Source organism: Limulus polyphemus, unplaced genomic scaffold (genome assembly GCF_000517525.1).
Source record: "Limulus polyphemus unplaced genomic scaffold, Limulus_polyphemus-2.1.2 Scaffold1916, whole genome shotgun sequence".
NCBI classification, from domain to species: domain Eukaryota; kingdom Metazoa; phylum Arthropoda; class Merostomata; order Xiphosura; family Limulidae; genus Limulus; species Limulus polyphemus.
In genome coordinates, this window is record NW_013667526.1 from 205,650 (window position 1) to 231,997 (window position 26,348).

Sequence of the window (26,348 nt, forward strand, 5' to 3'; positions counted from 1 at the left end):
CATCATCAAATGCATTCGAACTTAAAAACGTCTGCTGATTCCATGAAGCTATGTTACGATAAGAAATCTACTTTGTACCAGGAGACAAGGTGTGGTTGTATAGTCCCAGTGAGACCAAAGGGAAGTCTCCTAAGTTGTCTTCTCCATGGGAAGGCCCATATGACATAGTGGATCGTCTCTCAGACGTGACTTTCCGAATAAAATGTGTTCGGCGAGTTAAGCCAAAGGTGGTGCATGCAACAGGCTTTGGCGTTATCACGGTCCAGGACATTTCAATTGGAACGAAATGAACAATGGAACAAATGACACTGCTAAAGACGTGTCACCTGAAAAAGCTACTGTTGAAGAAGAAACTCTATTCGGTTTTGAGAAGGGAAACAGTGAAGCCCTTGACTGAGTTACTACCACTGATGTGACTGCTACCGATAATGGGACATTTCTTGATGGAGCAGATGAATTCCACGTGAAGCAGAAGCCAATGAGACTGAGCCCAGTACGGAAGAAGATACGTGCTGTAAAATTAAGAGACTTTGTTGTATTTTAATTTTGTTTTTGTAAATTCTGTACATTTAATTAAGTTATTTTTAATTGTTTATTGGTTTAACGTAAGTGGCTATTGTTCGGAACGAACAATACTAAGGAGGGGGCAGTGTTATGTCAGCGGAAGTCACGCGACGCTGGGAGCATGCGCGCTGGATGTTGTCGAAGGATCATGAATTATCGAGGAAGACCGATTTTGTTGAGGTATATAAGTATATAAGCCTGGCGATAAAACCAGCATGATGGGATAGATAGATAATTGAGCCAAGCGAACAGTAGGCACCATAAGTAAAGTTTGTGAATCACTGTGATGTATATCGTGTGTTATAAAGGTTGTTAACTTTAAAGTGACTGTGGAAATTCTGTGTATTACTAAAAGTTGTATCGAGAAAGAATAAACTGGTAGAGTCAAGAAAAAGACTTGTATCGCTGTAGTTCATCAGAAATAATTTCTAAAGGAAATTAACAAACAAGCAGAAACGTAACACTATTTATTTGTTTTAGAGCAAAGTCACATTGGGCTATCTACTGTATAAATCCGTAAACTTACCATTTCCACCGGGGGGGGGGGGGTCCAACGAATTGCAAACAATGTCAAAATTTATTTCTGTTACAATTAGTTTTACCTCGACTTTATATTAACTGTGGTTCTCACGTGACTTGTTGATTTGCATAGTTAGAATCGTCTAAATATAACGTACTTAAAATTATATACATATAAAGATATTCCGAACAAATAAGACAAGTTTAACCTAGTTTGTAAGCAAGCAAAATAAACACGCAATAGACTATTAATACTTTTTTTTGGTACTTCCTAGAACCACGTTGCACTGAAAAAGATTACTGTATTTGTCAGCTGTTTTTTAATGATCCCTTTCTTGCTTCTTTAAGTCATCACATCATAACATAGATATGAACCTGCGATTCAAAGTTAGACATTCAAAGTTGTGTTAGAAATGAACTTCACGTCCTTTCATCAAAGTCATGAGTAAGCAATTAAGTATGAGTGAAAAAAAGGCACCCTCACTTCAAAAATACCACACCAAAAGTAAAGTTCTGTCATGTTACATACGCCAGCACAAGTTCTTGCACTTATTAGTTATAAACTTTTCGTGATATGAGTTACAAATGCTGTATGCATAAATTAAAAACCGTCATAAGTGTTTTTTGGCTTAATACTGGTAAGTTTGTTTGGTTTTACTACTAAAGTGTTCTCTATTAGTTCTAAAGTAAAAAATAAAGTTAAAACTATTTATATTATCTTATAAACATGCCAAGGACTTATTTGTTTCCAAACTACTTGAAATTAATGTTTATTATTGTTTTTCCTGTAAAACCTCTAGACTATTAAAAAGAAACATCGATCAATTTTGTTTGTAGTTAAGCGCAAAGTTACACAATGTGCTATCTATGCTATGCCAAATACGGGTATCGAAACCTCGTTTTTAGCGTTATAAGTTTTCAGACTACTGCTGTGCCAGAGGGGGGGGGGGGCACATCGATCAGATTCGTAGGTATTTCTGATTTAGTAGAGTTCTCACATCTTAATTACCAAACGTAAAAGGAGTCCACGAATAATTGTTTTTGTCAAACACGAACAAAAGAGTCAAAATAGAATATTATTTAAAAATAGTTGTAAATAAAATGACATATGAATGATTATTTATACCCTAAAAATGCAGCCCAAGGCGAGAACTGAATGATAAAATTTTCTTGTGTGAGAATTTTCTCACAAAGCAGTCCTTAATTTCGAGTTTTAGATAGAAGGAAGACAGCTAATTAGCGGCACCTATCGTTAATTCTTCCGATACCCTTGTCTGATCGAATGGCTACGTTTGGTCACCACTTTTATATCGTTTGTTTGTTTGTTATGGATTTCGCGCAAAGCTACACGAGGGCTATCTGCGCTAGCCGTCCCTATCTTAGCAGTGTAAGACTAGAGGAAAGGCAGCTAGTCATCACCGTCAACTCTTGGGCTACTCTTTTACCAATGAATAGTGGGATTGACCGCAACTTATAAAGCCCTTACGGCTAAAAGGGCGAGCATGTTTTGTGTGACGGGGATTCGAACCCGTACCCAGAGATTACGAGTCGAGCGCCCTAACCACCTGGCCATAGTGGGCCCTATTATATCGTAAGTCCAAAACTGCGGAGCCCCTTTTTGCAACATTAGGCAGAGAACAAAGAACCTTCAAACTCAGATCACCCCATCTTTGAATCAACAGTAATGTCTTATGAATTGTATCATGTAGTAATGACATAAATTGAAAGTAAACCAACCAATGTTTTATTTAATTAACATATAACACATCAATAGACATCAAAGAAAAAAACTCATAAGCGAATATAAAATAATTTAATATCAGAGAAGACTGCAGATAAAAAACTTGAATTAACTTATTTTTAGGGAAACCAAGTGTTAATTATTAAAATTGATTAAATTCAATTCAATAATACTGTAAATTGTTTGTTGAAACATAGTTATGTACAAATTGTATGAGTATCGAAATGTTAATCGTAAACTTACATATTATAATCATCATATCAAAAGCAGATATTAAAAATAAACCTTTAAAAACCTGAAGAAAATAATATGGTGATATGATTGTGTAAATAAAACAAAAATAGTACACAGGAAAGAACAAACACCTATTTGACATGTAACTTAAAACACACATTGTCAACTTTTAATAGCACGTCCGTGTCAGTTGATGTTAAGCGCAAACTATACAATACAAGCTGAGGTACCCATCCTTTACCTGGGTTGTGAACCGAGAAAAATATGGAGTGGGTACTATGGTAAATAATACAAAAATCCTAACTTTCACACAATTTATTTATAACATAACATATTATTACAGTATTCATTATTACCTCACCAAATGTTTTGTATAAGCTTTAAGAACTCACTATGTATATACTTAACTTTGAAGGAAGAGGCAGCAGCAAAAGTAGTGTCGGTATGTTTGCTTTCTGTTACTCGTTTCTAACACCCAGCTCTTAATGTCCTTTCCCAGTGTTTCACGTGATTAATTAATTGACGGTCATTGTTCGCATTATTACAACACACTCCTGATTTCACATTGAGATGCCTTTTTTCCCTGTAAAAATCCCATTCGATAGCTCTTTTTCCAACATCATATGCAGACTTTGATTCATAATTATGATTTGGATCATAATCAGCAATTTCTGCAATTGATTCTTTTGCTCTTCTTCTTGTCATTCTGCCCCGATTTTCTTCTTGTGTGGCAGCAATTTAATCAGCTGTCTCTTGTACTCTTCTTCTAGCTATCCTTTCCCTATCTCAAGCTTGTCTTGCAGCAGTTTCATCAGCTGTCTCTTCTTCTATCTATTATTTCCCTCTCTTGACTCTGTCTAGCAGCGGGTTCATCAACTGTCTCTTGTGCTCTTCTTCTAGCTATCCTTTCCTTATCTTGAGCTTGTCTTGGAGCAGTTTCTTTTGCCGTTTCTTGCGATTTCCTTTCTTCTCTCTTCTTGGCTATTTTTTTATTTCTGTGAATACAATGAATTCAAACTCATTTGAACATCTTGACATACGTAGATAGGGGTTGTAGATTGTATGTACACTTCACAAAGTTGACTGTTTTGGAAACGACAGTGTAACACTACTTATATACATATACACAAATATATATCATACCATTTACTTACAATTAATGTCGAGGCCAGAAGCAACCTGCGACCTCTTTAAGGTAATGGTGAAACACTGTAGAACTAAGGGTACATGTGTTTACTTTGTCCTCACGTGATTAATCAATTGACGGTCATTGGCAGCGTCATATAAAATGTAATAAAGTTTTTTTTGTGTGTGTGTGTGTAATGTCTTAGCGCCATGAATGTAGTTAACGTTAACTTACGTCAAAGATAATAAATGCTGAGTAACTGCAACAATGGGGATGGAGGGGATTGTGAACCCCTCATTAACAAGTCCCTTGTTACAAACTATCATCCCACGAAGTTTGGTTGAGATTGGCCCAGCGACCTGGGAGTAGTAAGATAAGGGACAAAGAGAGAAACACACATATTTTTGTGCTTTATATATAAAGATAATATGGCTATCTGTGATCTGCCCCCGCTGAGCCACGGGGGGTGGGGGTCGGTGCCAGTCTTTTAAATTTACTATTGTTTTAAAACCTAGCTTCAGATGTACCTCTATAATTAAAGAAGACAACTGAACTATTGTATATAGAATTGACAATGTTTAAATTTAATGGTTTAAAGCATAAAAATAATGATTGTTATGTTAGGTCTTTCGTTGCCTTGCAGAAGCTATGCTTAAAATAAAACAAACTGAATGGAAGCATTACAGATTGTCAAACATATTGTAAAAATTCTTTAATTAGTAACTTTAACTATTCGCCGTTTTGAACCTGCGTATTATGTCGTAACTATGAGAAACGACATAACTTTACTATATAGCATATTATTTCATAGCTATGAAAAGCAACATTTCTTTACTAAACATCATAATTTTTCGTAACTATGAGAACTAATATAGCTTTACTACACACTTAAAGTTTCATAGCTGTAAAACACAACACAAATACCTCTAAGAATATATTCTTCGGCTGTTTATTTTTCAGTCCAATTGTTTTGGCAAGCATGCAATTCAATTACTCTGAATTTTGCATTCAATAGAATATTAATTAAGAAAAACAGCAAAAACTTCAATTCAATCTGATATTACCTATCAAATGTCTCGAGATTGAGTTCTAACACCAACGCCTCACCTGCACATACAAGGTAAACTACCACAACATCTGAACTATGATTTGTTTGTGCAAAAATAAATATATATGACTGGGTAACCTTGATTCCTACTTCCAGTACTCTTTTCTTTTCTACACTCGTATCAAACAAATCAGCATTAACGTAATAAAATGTGAAAATATAAAGAAGTGTTTAAAATCTCATGAAATAAATTTTGTTTTCAATTTTTCAGCCGAAGGACCTTCGTCGCAGCTGTTAAACTTAAGCATAGTTATTAAATTCGCTGTTAAACTATACCAGATTTTTAGCTATGAAAGTCAGTCAACCATAACGAGATCTGTGTATTATTCTTAGTGTGTATTGTAGCATTTAGTATTGTTGTAATCTATATTTCTAATGGTGTAATTTAATTGTTAGTTAGAGGGAGTTGCGAGTCATGTGGATAATGTTAAGATAAAAGGTACAATAGTATACGCCTAGAAAGCTCTAAATATTTTGACGTCAGTTTTTAGTAAATTCGGAGATAGATTAAAAATAAGGGGTTCAGTGAAACATCAAGACGAAAGAGAGTTGTTTCTAGCCTGTAGAGTGAACCAGTCACTGTGTTTACATTTCGATCCGAGTTTTGTTTTAAGTATTTGGATCTGTATTAGCTTTCATGAGTATTAAGTTACTTTATACAAGTAAATTTACTTTCATGTTAGTGTAAGACAGTTTGGGTCATTTGTAAAAACGGCATGCAAGTTACACAATATTAAAAATGATATATGCGTTAAGGAAGAAATAACTAATGTGTTTCTTAAATAAATTGTTTAGACAGACTATTCATGAGGAAACTTTGTAGAATGGACGGCAACTGCCTGTTGTAGAGACACAAGTGAAGATTTCCTGTACGTTCAATTAATGGTAGCCACAGGTTACTCACCTCTAATCCGGAATCTCTGTTTAATTGTGTTAATATAAAATGATTCTTTAATTTTTCTCGTCTTCCGAAATTTGTCTGTGTCGATTATTCTAGTTTTCTATCCGCCAATCAGAAACAGGGATAAACCAACCAATCATAACAATCCACCAGAATACTATATAGACCGACTACATCTTACACATACTGACCTGAAGACGAAAGGCAGAAGACTTTCGAAACGTCGTCCTCTACAACAGGCAGTTACAACTAATTTGCTATCGTAAGGTGGATTAGACTGTGAATTAGTTTTACCAGATACTTGAAAAGAACCAACTAAAGAAAGTGCAATTTTACAACACTGATATCAGAGGTGGGATTATTTTAATTAAACTTCAACTTTCATTCAAGATTTACAAGAATACATTGAGAGATTGGAAACCTGATAGACATGATAAAACAATGTAAAAAAGGACAAACAGAAAGAGATAGAGCTTTTAAAGAAGATATACAAAAACAAAACAAAAACTTACAAAAAATAAAAGAGGACCAAGAAGAAAGAGAGAGGAAAATAATAGATCAAGATTTAAAAAAGGAGTTATAAGAAAGAAAAGTACTATTTAAGGAAGAATTAGAATAAAGAATATATCAGATTAATGAAACTATTGGAGATATACAGAGAGATCACAACAAGTTTGAAGTACAGAAAGGCATTACAGAAGTAAAGAAAGGGTGTGATGATAAAACTGTTGAAGTAAAGAAAAGCATCAGTGAGATAGAAAAGAACACCAATGAAAGAATAAAACGACTGGAAAACGAATTATTAAATGCAAAGAGTAAACGAGTCACACTTCTTTTTGCATCAATTCAGGAGGTCCAGCCAGGGACGTCATCTGGTGCAAAATATGAAAAAGGAGAATTTACGTTATCTACGCCTATTACTACTACTTTTGTATCATCTGTTACTGAAAGATTTTTCTGGATTACTCCAGCCATGACACTACCGAATATAGTTGGCCAATTCAACACCAGACAATAAAGAAACCAATGAACCATGATGGGATGGTGCCATGAGAGTCATACCAGACTTCGTTTGAAATCATTTACATAGTGAATGGGTTGAATAGTGAACAACAAGCCACCCATCTTGCTGCCCATATAAAGAACCAGTTTTGACAACATTAAGTAAACTTCCATCTGAGAGCCATAACAACAATCAAGAATTGGTAACTGTCTTATCTGACAGGTTTGGAATGTTGTTTCAGAAGTAAGTATCAAGAGCAAATGTCTAGGATAGGGTAACAGGGTATGTAGCAAAGAATAGATATTTATCAAACTGCAGAAGATTTGGGAAGGCTTGCCCAATTATCTTACCCAGACGTTCCTCGTGAAATGATGAATTCGTTAGCACGTGACCAATTTATAGATGCTATAACAGACGAGGATATGGCAGTTAGGCGGAAGCAAAGTAAGCGTACATCTTTAAATGAAACTCTCTAGTTGGCAATGGAGAATGAATCCATTAAATCTGTAAAGAAACTAGAAAATGAATCACCTAGAAGTTATGAAATTTCAGATCCCTAACAATAGTCTAGAGAAACAAAAAGAATTAATCAGACAGCTAGTTACACGGAATGAAGTTAATAAACCCAAAAAATAGCTGTTTAAAGTGTAACTTGAAAGGATATGTTGCGTGTAACTGTAGATTAAAGTCAGTATGGAATAAGAGCTTCTTCAAGAGAACACAAGAAAGAAGGGATTGTTATAATTGTAGGAAACATGACCATTACAGCCGAGACTATGATGAATAAACAACTGTTATTAAAGCCAAGGAGACAATACCCTGAACCCGATCAGATAAAATGATTGACTAAGAGCTAACCAGACATAAAAGAAATAGGAACTAGCTGGATTCATGGGGCGAAGTTCAGCTGGAAATACTCCATTTACCTCAATTGGATAAACGAAAATCAGTCCATGCATCAATGGGCTTGTTGATGAAAAAATCTTGCATTATGTTGATTGACGCTAGATCAACAGCTACAACTGTTTGATCTGATTTGTTAAGGAAAGGTGGGAAATCACCCCAAAGATAAAAAAAAGAAGGATCGATGCGAATAGAAGGTGGAGATAAAGTTTCAGCAAAAGGGAAGTTGGAAGTTACCCTTACTGTAGAATGTTTCTCTACACTTAATGATGTGTGGATAATTGACATTAAGGAAGAGTAAATATTGGGAAATCCCCGTACACTAAAGAGCAATTACTACACTGAAGGTTGAACTTCTAATTGAAACAAAGACAGTGGTCATTGCACCATAAATAAGTGAAATCTCAAACCAGGAGTCATTAGCAATAATTCTTCATCTAGTGACTGGGACATACTGGAACCAAACATTCCGACATGTCTTGGGGAATTGGTAGTTGGGAGATCTCTTTTGGATGTGAAGAATAACGACGCTGTACATGAAGTTACCCAGGAAAAACTAAAATCAGCTTGTGGTCAAAGGAAATACCGCTATGATGTTAATGCTGATAAACTTTGATTCCGTCAAAGTGACATGGTATGGCTGAAGAGTTCTCATCACAAGAGAGAACAAACTCCAAAGTTAAGCAGGTGGTTAAGGGCCATATATCGTACTTAAAAGAATCAGTGGTGTATAAGCTATATTTATGTGTATTATTTTTATTTATTTTTTTTAATTATTTGTTTGTTTGAAGTTATGCACAAAGCTACACAATGGGCTATTTGTGCTCTGCCCACCACGGGTATCGAAACCCGGTTTCTAGCGTTGTAAGTCCGCAGACATACCGCTGTGCCACTGGGGAGGGGGCTTTTGTTAACTAGCAACAGATCGTAATGACGATGTTAAGATCAAAAAGAGTTTTATAATGTAGACCTAGAGAACTCTAAAACTTGTGACAACAGATTTTCTAGTAAATTCTAGAATAGATTATTAATACGAGGTTCAATGGAGCATCGAAAAGATAGAATTGTTTCTAGCCGGTAGAAAGAATCGGTCAGTGTGTTTTCGTTTCTGTCCATGTTTAAAATATTTGAACCTGTATTAGCTATCGCAAATATTGAGTTACTTTGTACATGTTAGTTTATTTTTACGTTAGTGTAGTACAGTTTGGGTCATTTGTAAATACGGTGTACAAGTTACAACAATATTTAGTCTTAAACAACAATTCTACATAATAATCAGGCTTATATATACGTTAAAGAAGAAATAAATTAATTGGTTATAATTACGTAAACTGGACTTTTAACCAATTCTGCCAGATAATTTCAAACAACCCGTCAAAGAAATTTCAACGTTATAACAGTATAAAAATGTTATCAATACGAGTTAGATTTTATCTTCTAAGTTTCTTGTATTCTTACCGTGTTAAAAGCATTGTCTCCGGTGGCTCAGTGGTAAACTTGAGAGCTTATAACGTTACAAATTGTTATTCGATAACAATCATGGGTATAGTGCAAATAGCCCATTGTGGAGTTTTGCGCTTAAACAGAAACCAACAAAAATCAGTAAAATATTGCGAAAGTGATTTCTTTAGATACGTATAGTATTTGTTCATAAAAGAAGAAACACAAGAGTTTAGAAATAATTTTGGTTACATTTTCGTGGTAAAGAAAGGAACATTGTATGAAAAAATACTAAATGTAGCTTCCAGTACATGTGTCTATATTTTGACTATTCTACAGGCCTTGAAAGACCTCGCGCACAGTATATGTTTACTGAAAGCTGTAACTACTGTGATTGGTGAGCATGTGGTCAGCTTCGGATGTTTTCCTACTGGGACACCAACTGTACTAACGGTTTTCTTAATACGTTAAACGCTTGCAAATATATATATATAGTTTTTAATATTTAAAAGTTTAAAACATTTGACTGAAGATCTCAGAGCCAACAGCTCGGGTTGAAACCCGGAACATATACAGTACAGTACAAGAGGAGAACAACTAAAATATCCGAGGATTGAAAGGAAGAAATCTGATAGCAGTTGATAATAACGTTACAGAAACCACAGTAGCCATGGCAACACCAGTAATGATATATGCATGTGTTTCGATTGGCTTACTTTTAGCCACTAACGGTGTAGTTTCTGTGAGATTATGTGGAAACAACCTCTCGGAATCTTTGACATTCTTATGCAGTGTTCATGGTGGATTCTACTCCCCACAAACGAAACGTTCAGGTACGTGTGATGTAAATTTATTAAAAAAATAAAAATATCTCTAAATTTGAAATATAAAACTCCTGCATTTGCCTGAATACCACAGACATACCACTGAGGATCTTTAAGATGCCAATGTGTAAACCAATACATACACAGAGCACTAGGCGTTACACAAGTATTATATTAATTTATTGGCAAATGTACCTTAAAAGTTGCTCTGGTGCATCTTGCTCAAACAGGTCAAAAACATTCTTAATTTAGTAAACTCTGTATGACAGGAGGAGCAATTGTTATTTGTTTGAAATATTCATATAAAATGTAGATCTTGTTGTTTTTGTATAGTATTAAACCATAATAATCAGCATTCAAGACGTTCCACATAATGGCAAATGACACAAGATCTGTGAAGGTTCCTACAAATATAGATAATTGGCTTTATCTATTGTAACAAGTCAAGCAGTACATGACATTACAAATTTAATTCATTAAAGGAATAAAAGTCACTTATGACAACCAATACTCAGTTCATTACTGAGAGGTTACTTTGGAAGATAGTATATGGAAGCACATTATGCTTACATGATAGTAATTTGACAAACATTGATTTATAAGCATAAAGAAGTGGTTTTATTTGGGGAACATACTACATGTTTCGACAAAACATTGGCCTGTCTTCTTCTTCAGAAATCAATTTACTTTTAACTCATTGGGATTCATATTCCCAATAGCAGCATTTACAAAGTAAACTATTCTATTAAAAATGTGCGATTTAGTTTAAGTATGATAGCTTAATCAAATTAATAATAATAAAACTTGTTGTATATTTTTGCGGTAATTTCGTATTAAATACTTACTGTTACTACTAATAAAGCTGGCTCTTTTTAGTAGTTAGTAGGCCATAGATACCTACAATTACGTTATAAAAAACAACAAAAACTTGCCGAAATTATGAACAAAAAACTGTACCATTATTACGTTTAATTATGTCAGCTCATAAAAGTATAGTTAATCCTAGTTAGTTTAATAAAGTTAGAACAAGCTTACGTTAAAATTAAACAACACACGCTGATGAGGCCAGGAAATGTATCTGGAATAAACAACGTGTTGTCGCGTGAAGTTTCTGTGAATATATACAGTTTTTGTGACGAGAGTGGAACGTAGTCTAAGCACCAGTTAAAGATTCTCGAAAGCCTCGTAGTTGCTAAACTTAAAGCAATCTCAGGTAAATCAACAAAACTCCGCTTCTACACAAATTATAAGTTCGTCCCAATTTATTGGATAATGTCAACTTAATAGTGTGAATACAATGACTTAGATTTATACAAAGTATTTCTCTTAATCTAGCTCCCATGCTACTCTTGGAACGGATAAGGAGAAGCGTTATAATTGTTAATAAACGGAACATTGTGGTCAGCCGTCGATCTGGAGTTGCCGAGGAGTGTTGTAGAAGATCTTGTACTCTGGAGACTCTTACGAGTTACTGCGCTTTTCCAAGAGCCACCGAAGTGTCTGCTGCTTTACGTCGACTGAATTCTCTCAGCCGTCGTATTAATGGATATCATGATATTGTGAGTACTGATGCAGTTGCACTCGTTATAGGAAACAATTTTTTTTGCACTTTTTATGCTTGAAACAATCTCTACACATTATTCTTCTACGTTTTTTTTTAGCTAATAAAATATTTGAATAACTTTGTTGAATCTCTTGCAAAATAAATAATTGACGATAACCTACCTATAGCCTCCTTTTAGATTACGCATTAGTCAATATGATTACCCTTATTCGGTTAATGTAAGGGTTAATATAAAGAGTTTATTAATGGAAATAAACCTACTCATTGTGATCTGCTATCTAGTGAAGCTAAAGTTAATATTTTGCAATCTATAAATTATAATTTTTTTTTAAAGTTTAGCTAAACGTAGGCTCTTAGGGTTGGTATTTATAACAATTAAAGATTATGTTCTTATTTGACGATACACTTTATTGTAAATTATGTGTTGTATTTGGGGATTTATCTACTCAAAGAATAAATTTTGGTTTTTAAAAAGATGACATTTAAATATATATACCACAAAGATTTCTGCCTTTGAAAATTTTGTCAAATCTGCAAGTAATATTATAGTTCATTTTTTATTTGATACTTAGAAGAAATTAAGTTTTTCAAACATAATACTATATGAATTTCCTTACTAGATACAGTTTTAAGTAAATCACTAGTAATTACTGATTTTTATTTCTGCAACATAATAATCACAATCGGTGTTTTTGTCTCCCAGTAGGCCAGCGGTAAGTTTATGAACTTAGGACGCTATAATCCAGGATTCGATAGATTGCTTAGCTTCGTACTAAATAAATGTTTACTTAAAAAGTTTACGGATTTACATTGCTGTGGTGGACAGAGCGCAGATAGTCTATTGTGTAACTTTGCGCTAAAACAAAAACAAATAAACGAAATTTTGAACCCTTACAGGTACAGCTGTCCCAAAATATGACGTCACAGAACAATGTTTCTGAAGAAGCGGCATCACGAAACAGTATGACGTCAGAAAACCGAGCACTTAAAAAACCTGCGGAAACAACACATCGAGGAAGTTCAGGCTTATTCGTGAATCCTCGTACGGAACAATATATCTTAGAGTAAACTACTGTAAAAATGTGTTCCAAAGAAACCCGAATTTCTAAAATATCAACGTTAATTTCAATGATATAAAGGACTTTTCATTTTTTGTTGAGTAGTTAGCAATGTGAAATCTGTTTTGTGAGTATTAATATTGATAGGTCGGTATCCTGCATACGTTTTGAGAGATATCACTATATCTTTTAGCTAGAAAGGTACAAAATCAAATATTGGAATTTTGTTATAACCAGTTTATGATAAGAGAACTGTTTTATTTTTCAGATAATTATTGTTTGTCAGTGACAGTAGTTTTATGAACATAAGTTTAACAATATGTTATAATTTTAGGAACAGGTCGCTGCACATGAAAAACAACTTTTACCCCTTAAGCGCAATGCTATTCGTTTCCAAATTGGACATTATATACTGTGGTTTAAGCAGAATGAGAAACCAATTTATCAATCGAGTCTTTTGTGCGAAAAAGTGTAAGATATTTTGTATAAACATTCAACAGTAAAAGGATATTTCTTGTTATGACACAGCTTTAGAGAGTAATGTTTGCTTTATATTATATATTGTGATTTCGTAAAATATATTTATTTGTTGATTTTTCTAGAATAGATATTAAAAAATCAATAGTAACTTAATGCAGAGCGTATTACTATTTATTTTGTACATACACAAAATTGAAGTAATAACAATGCTTTGGTCTTCAAACATTTTAGAAGTGGTGGATAGAGGGATACTATATATGCTCTAGTCTGTTTATAATTATCAAAACGCAATTCTAGATACACTCCTACAAATTAACAAAATAATATATGTGTAAGTGTTTAAAAGTGTGTATCAAAAACTGGATTTTCAAATAACCTTATTCTAAAACAGATTAATAACGGATTGTATTAAGGCACTAAGTATTCAGAATTGATTCAAATGTTGACTCTTTTTTTTATTATTATTCTTATATAAAAATAAACTCCGTTGCGTTTATTTATAACTTAGGAGATGGCTCATAACTGTGACTTGTAAAGTAATTTCTACTTCCGATACTGAAACACTTTATTCTGTAGTCCGACCTCAAATCTAATATCCTTCAATTTTGAACATTATTAATTTATTTTTTGAATTTCAACTTTTAACCCTTTATTACATTGTTCAGCATATGCCACCCTTAGACAAGGATGTGTGTGTATAACCTAGAATATCTTTCCATTTATAAAACCTGTCATGGCTTGGTAATTAAGGCGCTCGACTCGCACTTTGAAAGTCGCGGGTTCGAATCCTCGTCACTGAACATTTTCGCACTTTCAGCCGTGGGAGCGTTATAATGTGATGTTCATTCCCAGTATTTGTTAGTAAAAGAGCAGCCCAAGAGTTAGCGGTTGGTGGTGTTAATTAGCTGTCTTCCTTTTAGTCTATCATTGCTAAATTAGGAACGGCTAGCTCAGATAATCCTCGTGTAGCTTTATGCGTAATTCAAACTAATTTTCATTTATTGACATAAAAGTATTTTTATAATTTTATGAAACGAACTGAGTAACTGTCATTTAACGGATTTCTAGACGACACACTGAAGCTATATGCAGAATAGAAAAAAATATCTACTATAAAAACACATTTTATCACAAACTAGTGTTGGCCACAACTAAACTCTATTAAATTGTGGTTTTCTCACGTAAAACTGATTAAGTTCTCTGTATACAATACACAGATGCATTCAGCCGAAACCAGTTTGTTTACACACTGCAGGTAAGTACCAGACTCAAACTTGTTTTTCTTGCTTTTGTTGGGTCAATTCTCGCAAAACGTAAACACTCCTATGAGCACTGCGGTGCATTTAAAAAGGGCGAAGAACCAAACATTAAATCAACCGAGAGCTGTAGTTTCCGTAATAACATCAGTAGATTCAGAGACCAGCTAGTCGATTTTTGTTCAGTCAAACAGTACGTCATAATTGCATGCCCTGAGAAATCACCCCATTTACGTCTTTATAATTTAGAAACTTAGCAAACACCCACTTAATAATGTGTATCGACCAATAAGGTAAATTATCAGGCTAATGAAAGGTGCTATTTTGAAATGCACATTTTCACCATATCCAACACTTGGAAGGCCACTGACTGTTGTAGTTAGCTCTTTGATCCATGTGGATTTCTCCAGATCCTCTGAATCTCGTTATCCATTACTCAACCAACAAGTTAGCGAAGAGCTTTGATAGAACCTCATCCAGTGAATAAACTTCAGCTTAGCTGGTGAAGTGATAAATAACAACCAGAATATAGTGATTACTTTTTTTAGCAGAGGACCAGTTACATCCAGGGGATTCTCTATAAAGTAGAACATGCAACAGTTATCCAGAGTTTTCACGCAAATGAACAGATTCTCCTATCAGTATTACTTATGGTACAGTGTCTATATCTTTTCCCAATATCTTGTAGTAAATGTGACAAGAAAAACTGCTTTTCACACATTCTTGATGGTACGTGACACTCCACCTCTTGCATTATGTAGAGAGTTCAAAGTACCTCCTTTTTCCAAGTTCTGGGGCTGTCAGTTGCATCACATGCCATCCTGGTGGCTAATAGCTATGATACAACATATCATCGTGTATATATAATCTACTATACAAACATTACGTGTTCTGTGCACTTTTATTGCATTCGCCAGTTTGTTACAGTGTTGCTTCACTTTAAGGCACGGAAAGTAGCATTCAACCTATGACCCGAGTCCAGTTACTTATCCCTCTCTTAGTCACTTGTGGTGTCCATCTACAAACATTATATGTCCTGAAAGAAAGTAAGTTCACTGATTTTTATAACTTGCAACTGCTTTAATGTAAGTAGCTGAAGGTAATACGACACTCCCTGTGGAAAGCTGTGTAACACCACACTAGTATCCACGTTCTCTTACGCCATTGTCTTAGATAATGCACAAGTTGTGCATGACACATTGTATTCCCGTTCTCTGCCAGGAGCACTTAAATGATATCTTAATGACTTGAATGCAGATGATAGATGCAGCATTTATTATAAACTGCATTTATGAGTTAGATGGGGTCATTTGACCCCATCTTAGGGGTACGTTTTATCCAACTATAAAAAGTGCATTTCTTCTCTATCTAAAAAAGTCTATGTTCAACTTTTGTTTTAATTAAAAGTGACAATTATAATAAAAACGTCCATTTTAAAACCTTTTGCATTTTCATAACATTCGTCTAAATTTTTCAAAACTGAATTCAAAGTTAGGGTGGCCATCCTATCCCACTTTCTCCTATTGACAATTAGAAGCTCTTAATATCTCTCACACATTTGATTACAAAATTCATGCCTTCCTGCGTCTGTGACAAAATTCTCTAATTACATTGCCATTCGTTAATGTCCGGGATGAATAGAGAATCTTGATGATGGTAAGGCAAAACTATTACTTTGAGCAAAGTCTGCTTTATGGGCTGTAACGTTTTTGCATTCATGCTTTCCACCCAAAATGCGTATTAATGTAGAATTCGTGTTGCCGTTTTCGAGAAGTTGGCCACAGGTTGTCGATGGTGTTTCATAAAACCAAAAAGCTATGTCCTTCTGGGTTTGCTATCAGGATGGAACTAAACATTGACAGTTTGATTTTCACAGGTTCTATAGACACTTCATCCCTGCCTATGACGTGATAAGAAATTCCACTTTTGCTTCCTCAACATTGACGAGATATATCTCCTACTGCAGTCCTCTCATCGATAGTAAAATATGTATTACAAGGAATAAATGGCATGGCTAAAGATTCGTCAAATCACTCCTAAGTGTTGAAAGCAGTCTTAGGTCTACTATCATTGACCAGTTTGACTTGACAGTAGCCAGAAGCCAGACTTAGAAAATTGAACCAATAGCACTTTCTAATATTTCTATATATTAGTTTATTTGTTGCAAAGGAAAGTCTTCAATTCTTGATACCACGTTCACCTACCTAATGTCAACAGAGAAGGTTGATTTTTCACCTTCTTTTTCACAACAACCATAAGAAAAATCAGATAGTACTTGGAGGTTGTATTATTACATCCTTCGATTTTTGTGCTGGTAACAATCCAAATACTCCAGGCAAGCTTGTGTGACAGTTCTTTCATCAGATGTATGCCACCTGTGTCTATGTTATGGTGTTACTTTTTCCTTACCCAGATGGCCATCTGGTCTTGCAAACAAAGCAACAAATTTCACTGAGATTCTGTTTCTGTATTGATTTCAGATTGACCCAGTGACCCCAGAGTATGTGGATCTATGGTATGATTGTAGAGGTGTCAACTGATCTGCATTATTTCTGTTTCTGCCACCATACCAATTACAGTTTCAATGACAAAACCAGTATAGTACTCACACAAATAATCGTCCAAACACGTGCAGCCTGGAAATTGAATGTTGTATTTCTCGTATCGGTTCTATCACCACAGCAGATTCTAACAACACAATGACCGATATATATATATATATATATATATATAGCACACCATGCAACACCAAATACACATTTTTAGACACTACAACCTCCTTCTCAACATGGATGCATGCAGTTGAGTGCTCTTAGGCCCAATATGGTTATTCCATTGAACCTCACTTGACCTGATGCACAAGTGAAACTAGCTGACTAATTCTACAGTTGGCTAATCTCAAAAGCACCAATACCCGAAATAAAATTTTATACAATTATCCTTATTTACCAAGCAACAATGGAAAAAATATATTCAAAGATACACCTTTCAACTAACATCTAGATTTCTTCTATTTGCCAGAACAATGTTTTGTTAACTGTCCAAGATGGTAGCTTCGTTCAGAGTGCCTGGTATCCAGTAACATCAAATAAGGTTTTGGTTGCTATACTATCCACTTAAAACTCAGCATCATGTCCCTGTAGCATCACCTCGAAACAACAGACCCATTGTTGTCTGGACGAGCTGTCATGCCTTTAGGTGTAAGCTGATTGCTACACCTGCCACAATTTAAAGCTAAACACAACTCAGGTTATACTAGTTTAAATCTATCAAGCCCTGATGTGTGCGTCCCGCCTAGGGAAATGAATTGAATTAACAAACATATTGAAAATATACTTGTAATTATTCCATTACAAAGTTATAAAAACTGCAGGTTTGAGATTTATTCAATAAAATGTATTTCTTTATTGAATTTTATGCATAATAATGAAACAAAATTCCCGGTTTTTGGTATTGTACTGATTTCAACGTCGCTCTGAACGTAATCGTTAGTGTTCATGAATTTCCTAAATTTGTCTGAGCATAAGACAGCGCTCATTCGTAGCCTCTAAGGAGGATATTAATAATACCTTTGAGCAAAATAGGACTTCTATGCCCCTCTACTTAGATAAAATTGTAGGTTTTTCCAATTTTTAAACAAACACTGCTCCTCAAATTCGGTTGTCATGATGTGATGTGATTGTCTATATCTCAACTACGAGAAGCCATAAGCTAGTGATCTAATTAGAGAAATTTTTCTATTGTTTTCACCTGTATAAGCAAATATGGCTCTCAGTTCAGTGGAGATTCACGTAAATATCGAAATAAAATGATGAAAGTTAGACTGATAACATGTAGACAGAAGCCATGACGTTTGTGAACAACTTCCTGCGCAGTTACAGTTTTCACTTTTAGCCGCGCCATAACGGCTCAAAGAATGGTTCTGAGTTTTTCAAGTACAAACCTTTAGCTCATAGCTCCATCTCTTGACCGATTTGAGATCTAATTACAGCCGCAGCTATTGAGGATTCCCTCATGTTTTTCAAGTATAAACTTTTAGTTCATAGCTCCATCTCTTGACCAATTTGAGACCTAATTACAACTGCGGCTATAGAGGATTCCCTCTTGTGAAGCTTGTGAAAAGCTTGCTTTATCGTTTTATATTTCATTTGAATTATAATACTACAGTATGATAGAAAAATGCATTTTATCGTGGAACAAAATGAGGTAGGCTTAGTTAAAATATTTTACACTCAACTGTATCAAGTTTTGTTTTGCCGACAAAACAGTTACATTGAGCCTTGTTTACATCAATGGGCGTAATTCGGGGGGGGGGGGACCCTCCTCCCAAAATTGGGAAGAGTCCAAAAATGGCAATTTCTGTGAGACATTTCTAGTTAGGCCAGATTAACACATCTACCCAAATTACATAGCAGCATAGTTCCCCCAAATGAAATTGGGGGCTCACATGAGGTCAACCTTCTTCCTTGTTTGAATGAACAAAGAATAAAAGATTATAAAATTGCAGTAACATTTCACATCTGTGTTGCAAACGTCAATGACTGTAATGTCATTTGCTGGCCGAGTGGATTATGTCCGTATGTTACAGCTGATGAATACTGTGAGAGAATGACCATTCCCATTATTACACTATCGTAAGGGAAAGGATACGGGGTTATGTGTAAGATCGAAACATCAATTATTTCAGAGCTAAAATTGGTTTTCAACGTAACTAGTTTTGTCATTCTTACGTAGGTCTATTAAAAAATTCTGAGATTTTGAAAACTAAAAGTGTCCTTGAATATACGGAACCGGTATTTATGCTTTTATGTGTGTGTTTTATTTATTTATTCTAATTGAATGATAATAACATTTGTAAACATTTTTGTTTTATTTCGTTTTGTATTTACTATACATCGAACTCATTGTTTAATCGTTTTTTGTTTATTGCACTAGAGGGAGACACTGTATGAGATAAACTTTTTGAACATTCAAATTCTGTTGCAATGATATAAATAAAATAGTTTCAGAAAATTTAGCAAATAACTGATCACCTAGTTAGACTAACTGAAACTATAGTAGACAGCTTTAATAAAAACGAATTCACTATCGCATGCTTCCTTGATGTTGAGAAAACATCTGACACTATATGGCACAATGGTCTAAGGTCACAGGAGGAATTATCGCGGGATATTACTTGTTGTTTGTCTAAGTTTCTGGGAAATAGGAAATGTGGAGTTAATTTGAAGGTCACCTACTCTGTTTTGGCCCTCAACTGTCCTTTAAGCTTCAAGCCTGTTCTCTACAGAAGGTATGTTGATAATACTTTCCATAAAGATCATATCCAACTCTTTCTTGGCTATATTAATTCACAACATCCCCTCTATACACTTCACTCATGAAATTAAGAATAATAACTCTATTTCTTTTCTGGACGTTCTGGTTTGTCATGATACTAACAACTTTACGACTTTTGTCTGTCGTAAAAACACATTTAGTGGCCTTTTCACCCAGTTTGACTGCTTTATACCTTTTATTTTCAATCGCAGTCACGCAATTTCATACTCTGCCTACTAAATAGGACCTACAATCTTACCTCTTCGTATACAGCCCTTCACAAGGAAACATCTTTCCTACAAAGCATACCTTTTTAAATGGCTATCCTAAGCATTTATTGGAGAAAATAACTTACTCATTCTTAACTAATGTGTTTGTCAAGCCACCTAAGGTACCTACTGTACCCAAACTACCTTTACACTCCTGCTTACCTATCTTGAAAGACATAGCCCCCTTATCAAGAAACAGTTTAAAAGATTGAGTTGAAAGTTATTTTTAAGTTTAATTTCAAACAAAAAACTTTTTCCCTACAAAGATCATGTGCCGATTGACTATTGTTCACATCTTGTCTACTTATACACGTGCAGAGACTGTAAGGCCTCCTGTATTGATGAAACCATACGTCACCTTAAATTGGAAACATGTTAAAACCTTCCCAACTCAGCTATCTATCAACACAATACAAAAAAGGAGCATGCGATCTCTCTCTCCAAATTTAAAATTCTCTCAGCAGTCAAGCATGATACTGAACTTCTAATAAAAGAAACTTTATACATAAAAACTCTTTTTCCCGTCTCTAAGTAATACACATTCTTCATTAGATATAAATTTATTTTTATTTACTATTTCATTTGCGCTGCATACTTTTCATTTTCTCTTGTTCTACTTTTTGTATTCAAATTATTTACTTATTTTTTATTACAAATTATATAATATTTCTGGTGTAATTACCATTGTGTTTGTTTTGTACCTCTAGATTACCGAAGATGGAACTTTGAAGATTCCGAACCGTTTAATAAATGCTTCATATTATTACTTTTGTGTTTTACTTTATTATTAAATTCCGTTATTATCATGTTTTAAATATTTCTCGTTAGCACCATACACATTTTAACAGGTTTAAAAATAAAAACTTAATGGAGTTGGATGTATAATAAGATAAGCACCGACAACTTAAGTGTTTTAGATGCTGACATTTTGTATGCTAATTATTACTAAACTGTTGGAAATGACATGAAAGTAAATACATACATAATCAGGTTAGAATATATTTGACCTAAAATGTTCCGTATTGTAAAAATATATATGTATTATTAATTACTAAAGTTTTTCTAGAAAACTAAAATATTCCAAAATACATAGAAAATGTAGATGAAAAAGGAAATATACACAGAAGATTAAAATATAAGAAAAATCTAACTAAAGATTTCGCCCGATTTAAAATCATTACATAAAATCACTATGAACCTTGAAAAAAGCAGTTTCCTATCATATTGAAAAATAAAATACTTGTTTTTGAAAGCACGTCTATATAAATATAATTTCGCAAAGTGTAGTTTTTCACTTCGTTATATACCTGGTATAATTTATAGGAACATTGTGATTAAAACGACTGACTGCAAGCATCGATATCCGTTTACGCGGTAAACATTCAGAAAAATTCAAAGCTGTGAAAAATATATGTGATGAAATGTTTTGTAATTATATAACTTTCTCTTACGATTAAATCATTTTTGATTATAATTTAACTGACATATTTCACAGGTTTTGAAATAACATATGAAATATAGTGATTTTAATATGGTGTATATCTAGAATACTCAAATTACAGCAAGCTACCTTTTCACTAAGATCATATGACTTTCGACGGATGCCAGAGCAGGTACAAAAGTACACAAAAAAAGTCCACAGAATTTGTAGTTAAAAATAAACCAGTTACAAAGACAGTTGAAAAGTGTACAACTGAGAAACGTCCAAGTGGACTTGTGCCAAAACACTTCTATCCTTAGTCATCAGTTCATATGAACACCATTTCTGATTGAGAGGTAGAGTAAGTGCTCGGACTAGAACAAATGGTACCGCGAAATTTCCCTTAATATTAATCTACCTGATAGGATTGCGTTATTATACCTCTCATTATTGACTTTCTATTTGAATCATACAAGCTATCTGTTTTATAAGGTAGTATTATAAATACTCAAGTAACAACAGATAACATAGATGTTAAAGTTGTAAATGTATAATGATATAACGGATTGTAAGCTATTTTAACATTAACATTTTAGGCTAGTTCTTTTTAATTATATATATATTTATATTTTTACACACACCAACAACTTTTTTATTGAATAAAAATATGGTTATCATTATTTTGGAAATGATACACTGTCATACCGCAGTCCTGTTAGGCATATTCTTGTGAGGGAAATTTCACGGTACCTTTCTCGTGCATCTTAAGTAAGGTTTTGCAATGCCCTTTCTCAGAAGCAAATTATATTTGAAGTATATAATATTAAAAAAGGCAAATTTAAACAACCTAAAAACTCTAAATCGGATTTGTATATGTGAGGATATAATCTAATGTAGACGCATTAAATTACCATGTCTGTTTGAATATTTCTTTACGTAATGTAATGGTGTAGCTTAATATTTAGCATGCTGGGCTGCAGATAGAGAGGTCTGAGGTTCGAGACGTAATGCTACTGAACATGCTCCACACTTTCAGTCGTGGGAATCTTATAAAAAGTAATAGTCAGTTTCGTTATTCAGTTAAAAGAATCAGACCTTAGGGGTCTCTGACATGCGTCTATACAAGTGTAGATAAGATTCTGTTAAAATTGAAAATTCTAGTTCCAATCTATATAATGTAACACTGGTGAATTATTCAGTTGTGAAATAGTGAGTTATTGCAATTTTGAGTTTTGAACATACAAAAATTCTTTCGAAAATCCCTTATAAGCCATGGAAATAAGCACAAAGTAAAAACTAAAATTTAGCTAATTAAAACACAGTGATGCAGAAATAAAAATAAATGAATTGCATAGTGTTATTAAAGAAAATAATTTCTATTAACAGTGACATGAATAATATATATTACAACTTATGCCAACTCCTCTTAACTTTTTTATTCTTCACTTCTAGCTTATTTTAAAATTTAAAATAAACATATGTATAACTCAAATAATTGAGATATATATGTGATGGCCAACAAAGAAAACCTCTGTATCCTAAACGCATGGATGTTTGTCAGGTGATCAGTATAACAAAGATAGTCGCTACACATATAATAAAACAATGTCTAGTAAGTGTGATTACTAAAAACACGACCCGGCATGGCCAATCTAAAGGTCGCGGGTTTGAATCCCCCTCCCACCAAACATATTCGCCCTTTCAGCCGTGAGGACGTTATAATGTGACAGTTAATCCAATTATTCGTTACTAAAACAATAACCCAAAAGTTGACCGCTAAATTAGGAACGGCTAGCGCAGATAACCCTCGTGTAGCTTTGTGCGAGGGTTAAACCAAAAAGGAGAGGTGGCCACGATATCTTACGAACGAATGCGTTTCAAATTATCTTTGCTAAAATATTTTTTTTATTATCGGTACTTCAACAAATCATTGCAGCAAAATGATATGCATATTCAGGCATTCATGTGTTTTTTTGGCGAATATGCGATCTGGGGCATTTTAAAAGCGACTATTCGTTCTCACAAGGTTTCAAAAACGGCATCTGACATGGCCATGTATTTAATGACCTACTACCTATAAGATTTTGAATAAAAAGAGCATGCGACCTCTTTAATGAACAGTATTAAATATTTTACCCACTCTTTGTGCTGTATGTATATGCAAGACATTTAACCTCAGTTTTAATCAAATCTGAACCAATATGTACCATTTTTATATAACAGTTATCGACTTGTCTGCTGTTTATAAATTAACTGGCATTATTATTTAAAACGCAATTCATAAAACATTTATTGATATTATTTTTTTAGTTAAGCACAGAGCCAGACAAAGGCTATCTGTACTGTACCCATCACGGGTATCGAAACCCGTTTTTTAGCGTAACGTTATTTTTTATAAGAATATAGTCACTTAAATTGTCGCATAAAATAATACATATCAAGATTTTCAGAATATTTCGTTATTTTCTCTTTAAACATGTTTTACCTTAATTAACTCAACCACATCCGTAAAAATTACTAAAGCTATGGGAAGAAAGAGTTAACGTAGTTTACCAATAAAAAAAAAGCGACCTTGCGACCTCTGGGGTGACAATTAAGAGTTCTACTTCTATATTGGGGCCTTAGGTATGTTTATTACAGTATATGAATGTACATGTGTATGTGTTTGTATATGATACTTTTCAACCTGTTCTTCTGTTGAAATCAGTAACCAAAGATATGCTAGCTCATATGTAGGCTAACAAGATAACTTCTATTGGCATTCTTACAACGGCACTTTACCTACTCGGTGCTACAGTAAGGTTAAAATGACTGAAAGCTAAATACTACAAAGCTGAACTAGTATTATTATTATAACGAACTCCGAGAGCTGTTGAAATATCCTTAATTCTAATAAACATAAATTTATAAAATACTGTAAGAAAACTGCCATAAGATGCAGTGGCGCCAATGGAGGGGGGGGGTAACCGCCACACACAGACCTTTCTTTTGAGAAATGTAAAACGTTTAGTTAATGGATTATGTGTATAGAAAAATTCCAATATTGATATATAGAGATAAAAATTTATATTTTTTTCCCCCAGTGGCTCAACGGTAAATCTGAGGGCTCACACCGCTTAAAACAGATAGCCCATTGTGTAGATTTGTGATTAGAAACAAAAAAAAGTATTTGTTGTTTCTCATAACCCTCTGGCTCTTACATAGTTACTACAGTTGATGTATGAAGTCCGAAACGTGCTACGCCATCAACAGTTCCTGTATTTTATAGAAATTAGGGTTCAACTTTACACCCCACCCCAAAATTTTGCTGAAATGGCGCCATTGATAATATGTAAAATACTTATCTTGACAGCCCTTGTTGATACCCTTTCATAAGTAGCTTGGGATACTCTTTTACCAACGATTGACCCTCACATTATAACGCCTCCACGTCTGAAAGGGTGAACATGTTTGGTGGTATGGGGATTAGGACCCGCGACCCTCAGATTGCGGGTCGAACGCCCTAACCACCTGGCCATGTCGAACCTTCATAAACAGAACTAACTATTGTGTGATGTTAAATATTGAGAGTAGTTTAAGAAAGTTTTAAGTTAAAGCTTTTAGTTAACCTTCAGTTGTTAGAAAAAGTTGACGTTTCTGAAAACACAAAATGTAGATTTAGTCTTTCTAAATGTTTTCGTTAAACAAGCTTAGAAAGCTACTTGATATTACCTGAACTAAATATGACACGAACTGTTTGAAGATATTAAAGACTGGATAGAACGTAAAAAAGGTGATTAAAACTTGCTTTTGATACCAAAAAATCCAAAGGCAACAGCATTTTAAAACATTTGTAGTCAATAATGTTTCCAGTTAATTATATATATGTACTACGTTAGAAGCAAAATGTTCACATGATTATACCCCAGTAATATAGTATAATTTCTGTGCTTAACAACATAACAGCTTCGCAAAGCAATTTTTCAAACTTCACGCTGTTCTTAAAATGGCACATAATCTGTATTGCATTTTGTATTGATGGTAAAGCTATTAAGGCTACATGCTGCCGTCACTAATTTTGAATTACTGACCAGAAAGAAGGCAGCCAGTCAGCAGCACCATGCCACCCACAATAAGGGATTGAATGCCACTCTTATAACATATTCAGAGTTTAAAGTACGAGAAATATTCGAACCTGGCTGGTCAAACTTGAAATCCAGAACTATACCACAGGGCCAACCCGCCCTAGAGCGTATGAACTTGATATAACACAAGGCATAAAGTTTCTGTTAAAAATATGTATATTAATAACATATTGTTACATCTCTGGTCGTTTGTTAATTTCCCGTATAATTTCTTTCGGATGAAACTTTAGCGACACAAGTCCTTTCTTAAATAAAACTAGCTAATTCTTAACTAATTTTATAAAAACGCGTTATAATTCACAGAGAACGATTCACGCACTTACTTACTACCGCGCTTGACTCAGTTGTCCGTCTCTGTCTGTCTGCAATTCTATTCCGATTAATTTGTCTCACGTTATCCGGCGCACTTCTATACAGGAATAGAGAACGCCGAGCACACACTGGATTATTCAAGAATATCATGACATGTTACCAGAGTCCCGTGACTACCGCTGTCGT

At 34.2% G+C, this 26,348-nt stretch overlaps 1 protein-coding gene across 2 annotated transcripts in view; it reads left to right on the top strand.

Moving 5' to 3' along the window:
• The window catches only part of LOC111087237 (insulin-like), a 27,754-nt gene extending 14,180 nt beyond the window's left edge, over nucleotides 1-13,574 (top strand). For both annotated transcript variants that reach the window (XM_022393206.1, XM_022393207.1), the window contains exons 2-4: nucleotides 9,879-10,372; nucleotides 11,699-11,922; nucleotides 12,825-13,574. In XM_022393206.1, coding sequence (XP_022248914.1) covers nucleotides 10,210-10,372; nucleotides 11,699-11,922; nucleotides 12,825-12,995 — 558 coding nt within the window. In that variant the 5' untranslated portion in view covers nucleotides 9,879-10,209 and the 3' untranslated portion in view covers nucleotides 12,996-13,574. The remainder of the gene's footprint in view (nucleotides 1-9,878; nucleotides 10,373-11,698; nucleotides 11,923-12,824) is intronic.
• The last annotated feature ends 12,774 nt before the right edge of the window (nucleotides 13,575-26,348 follow it).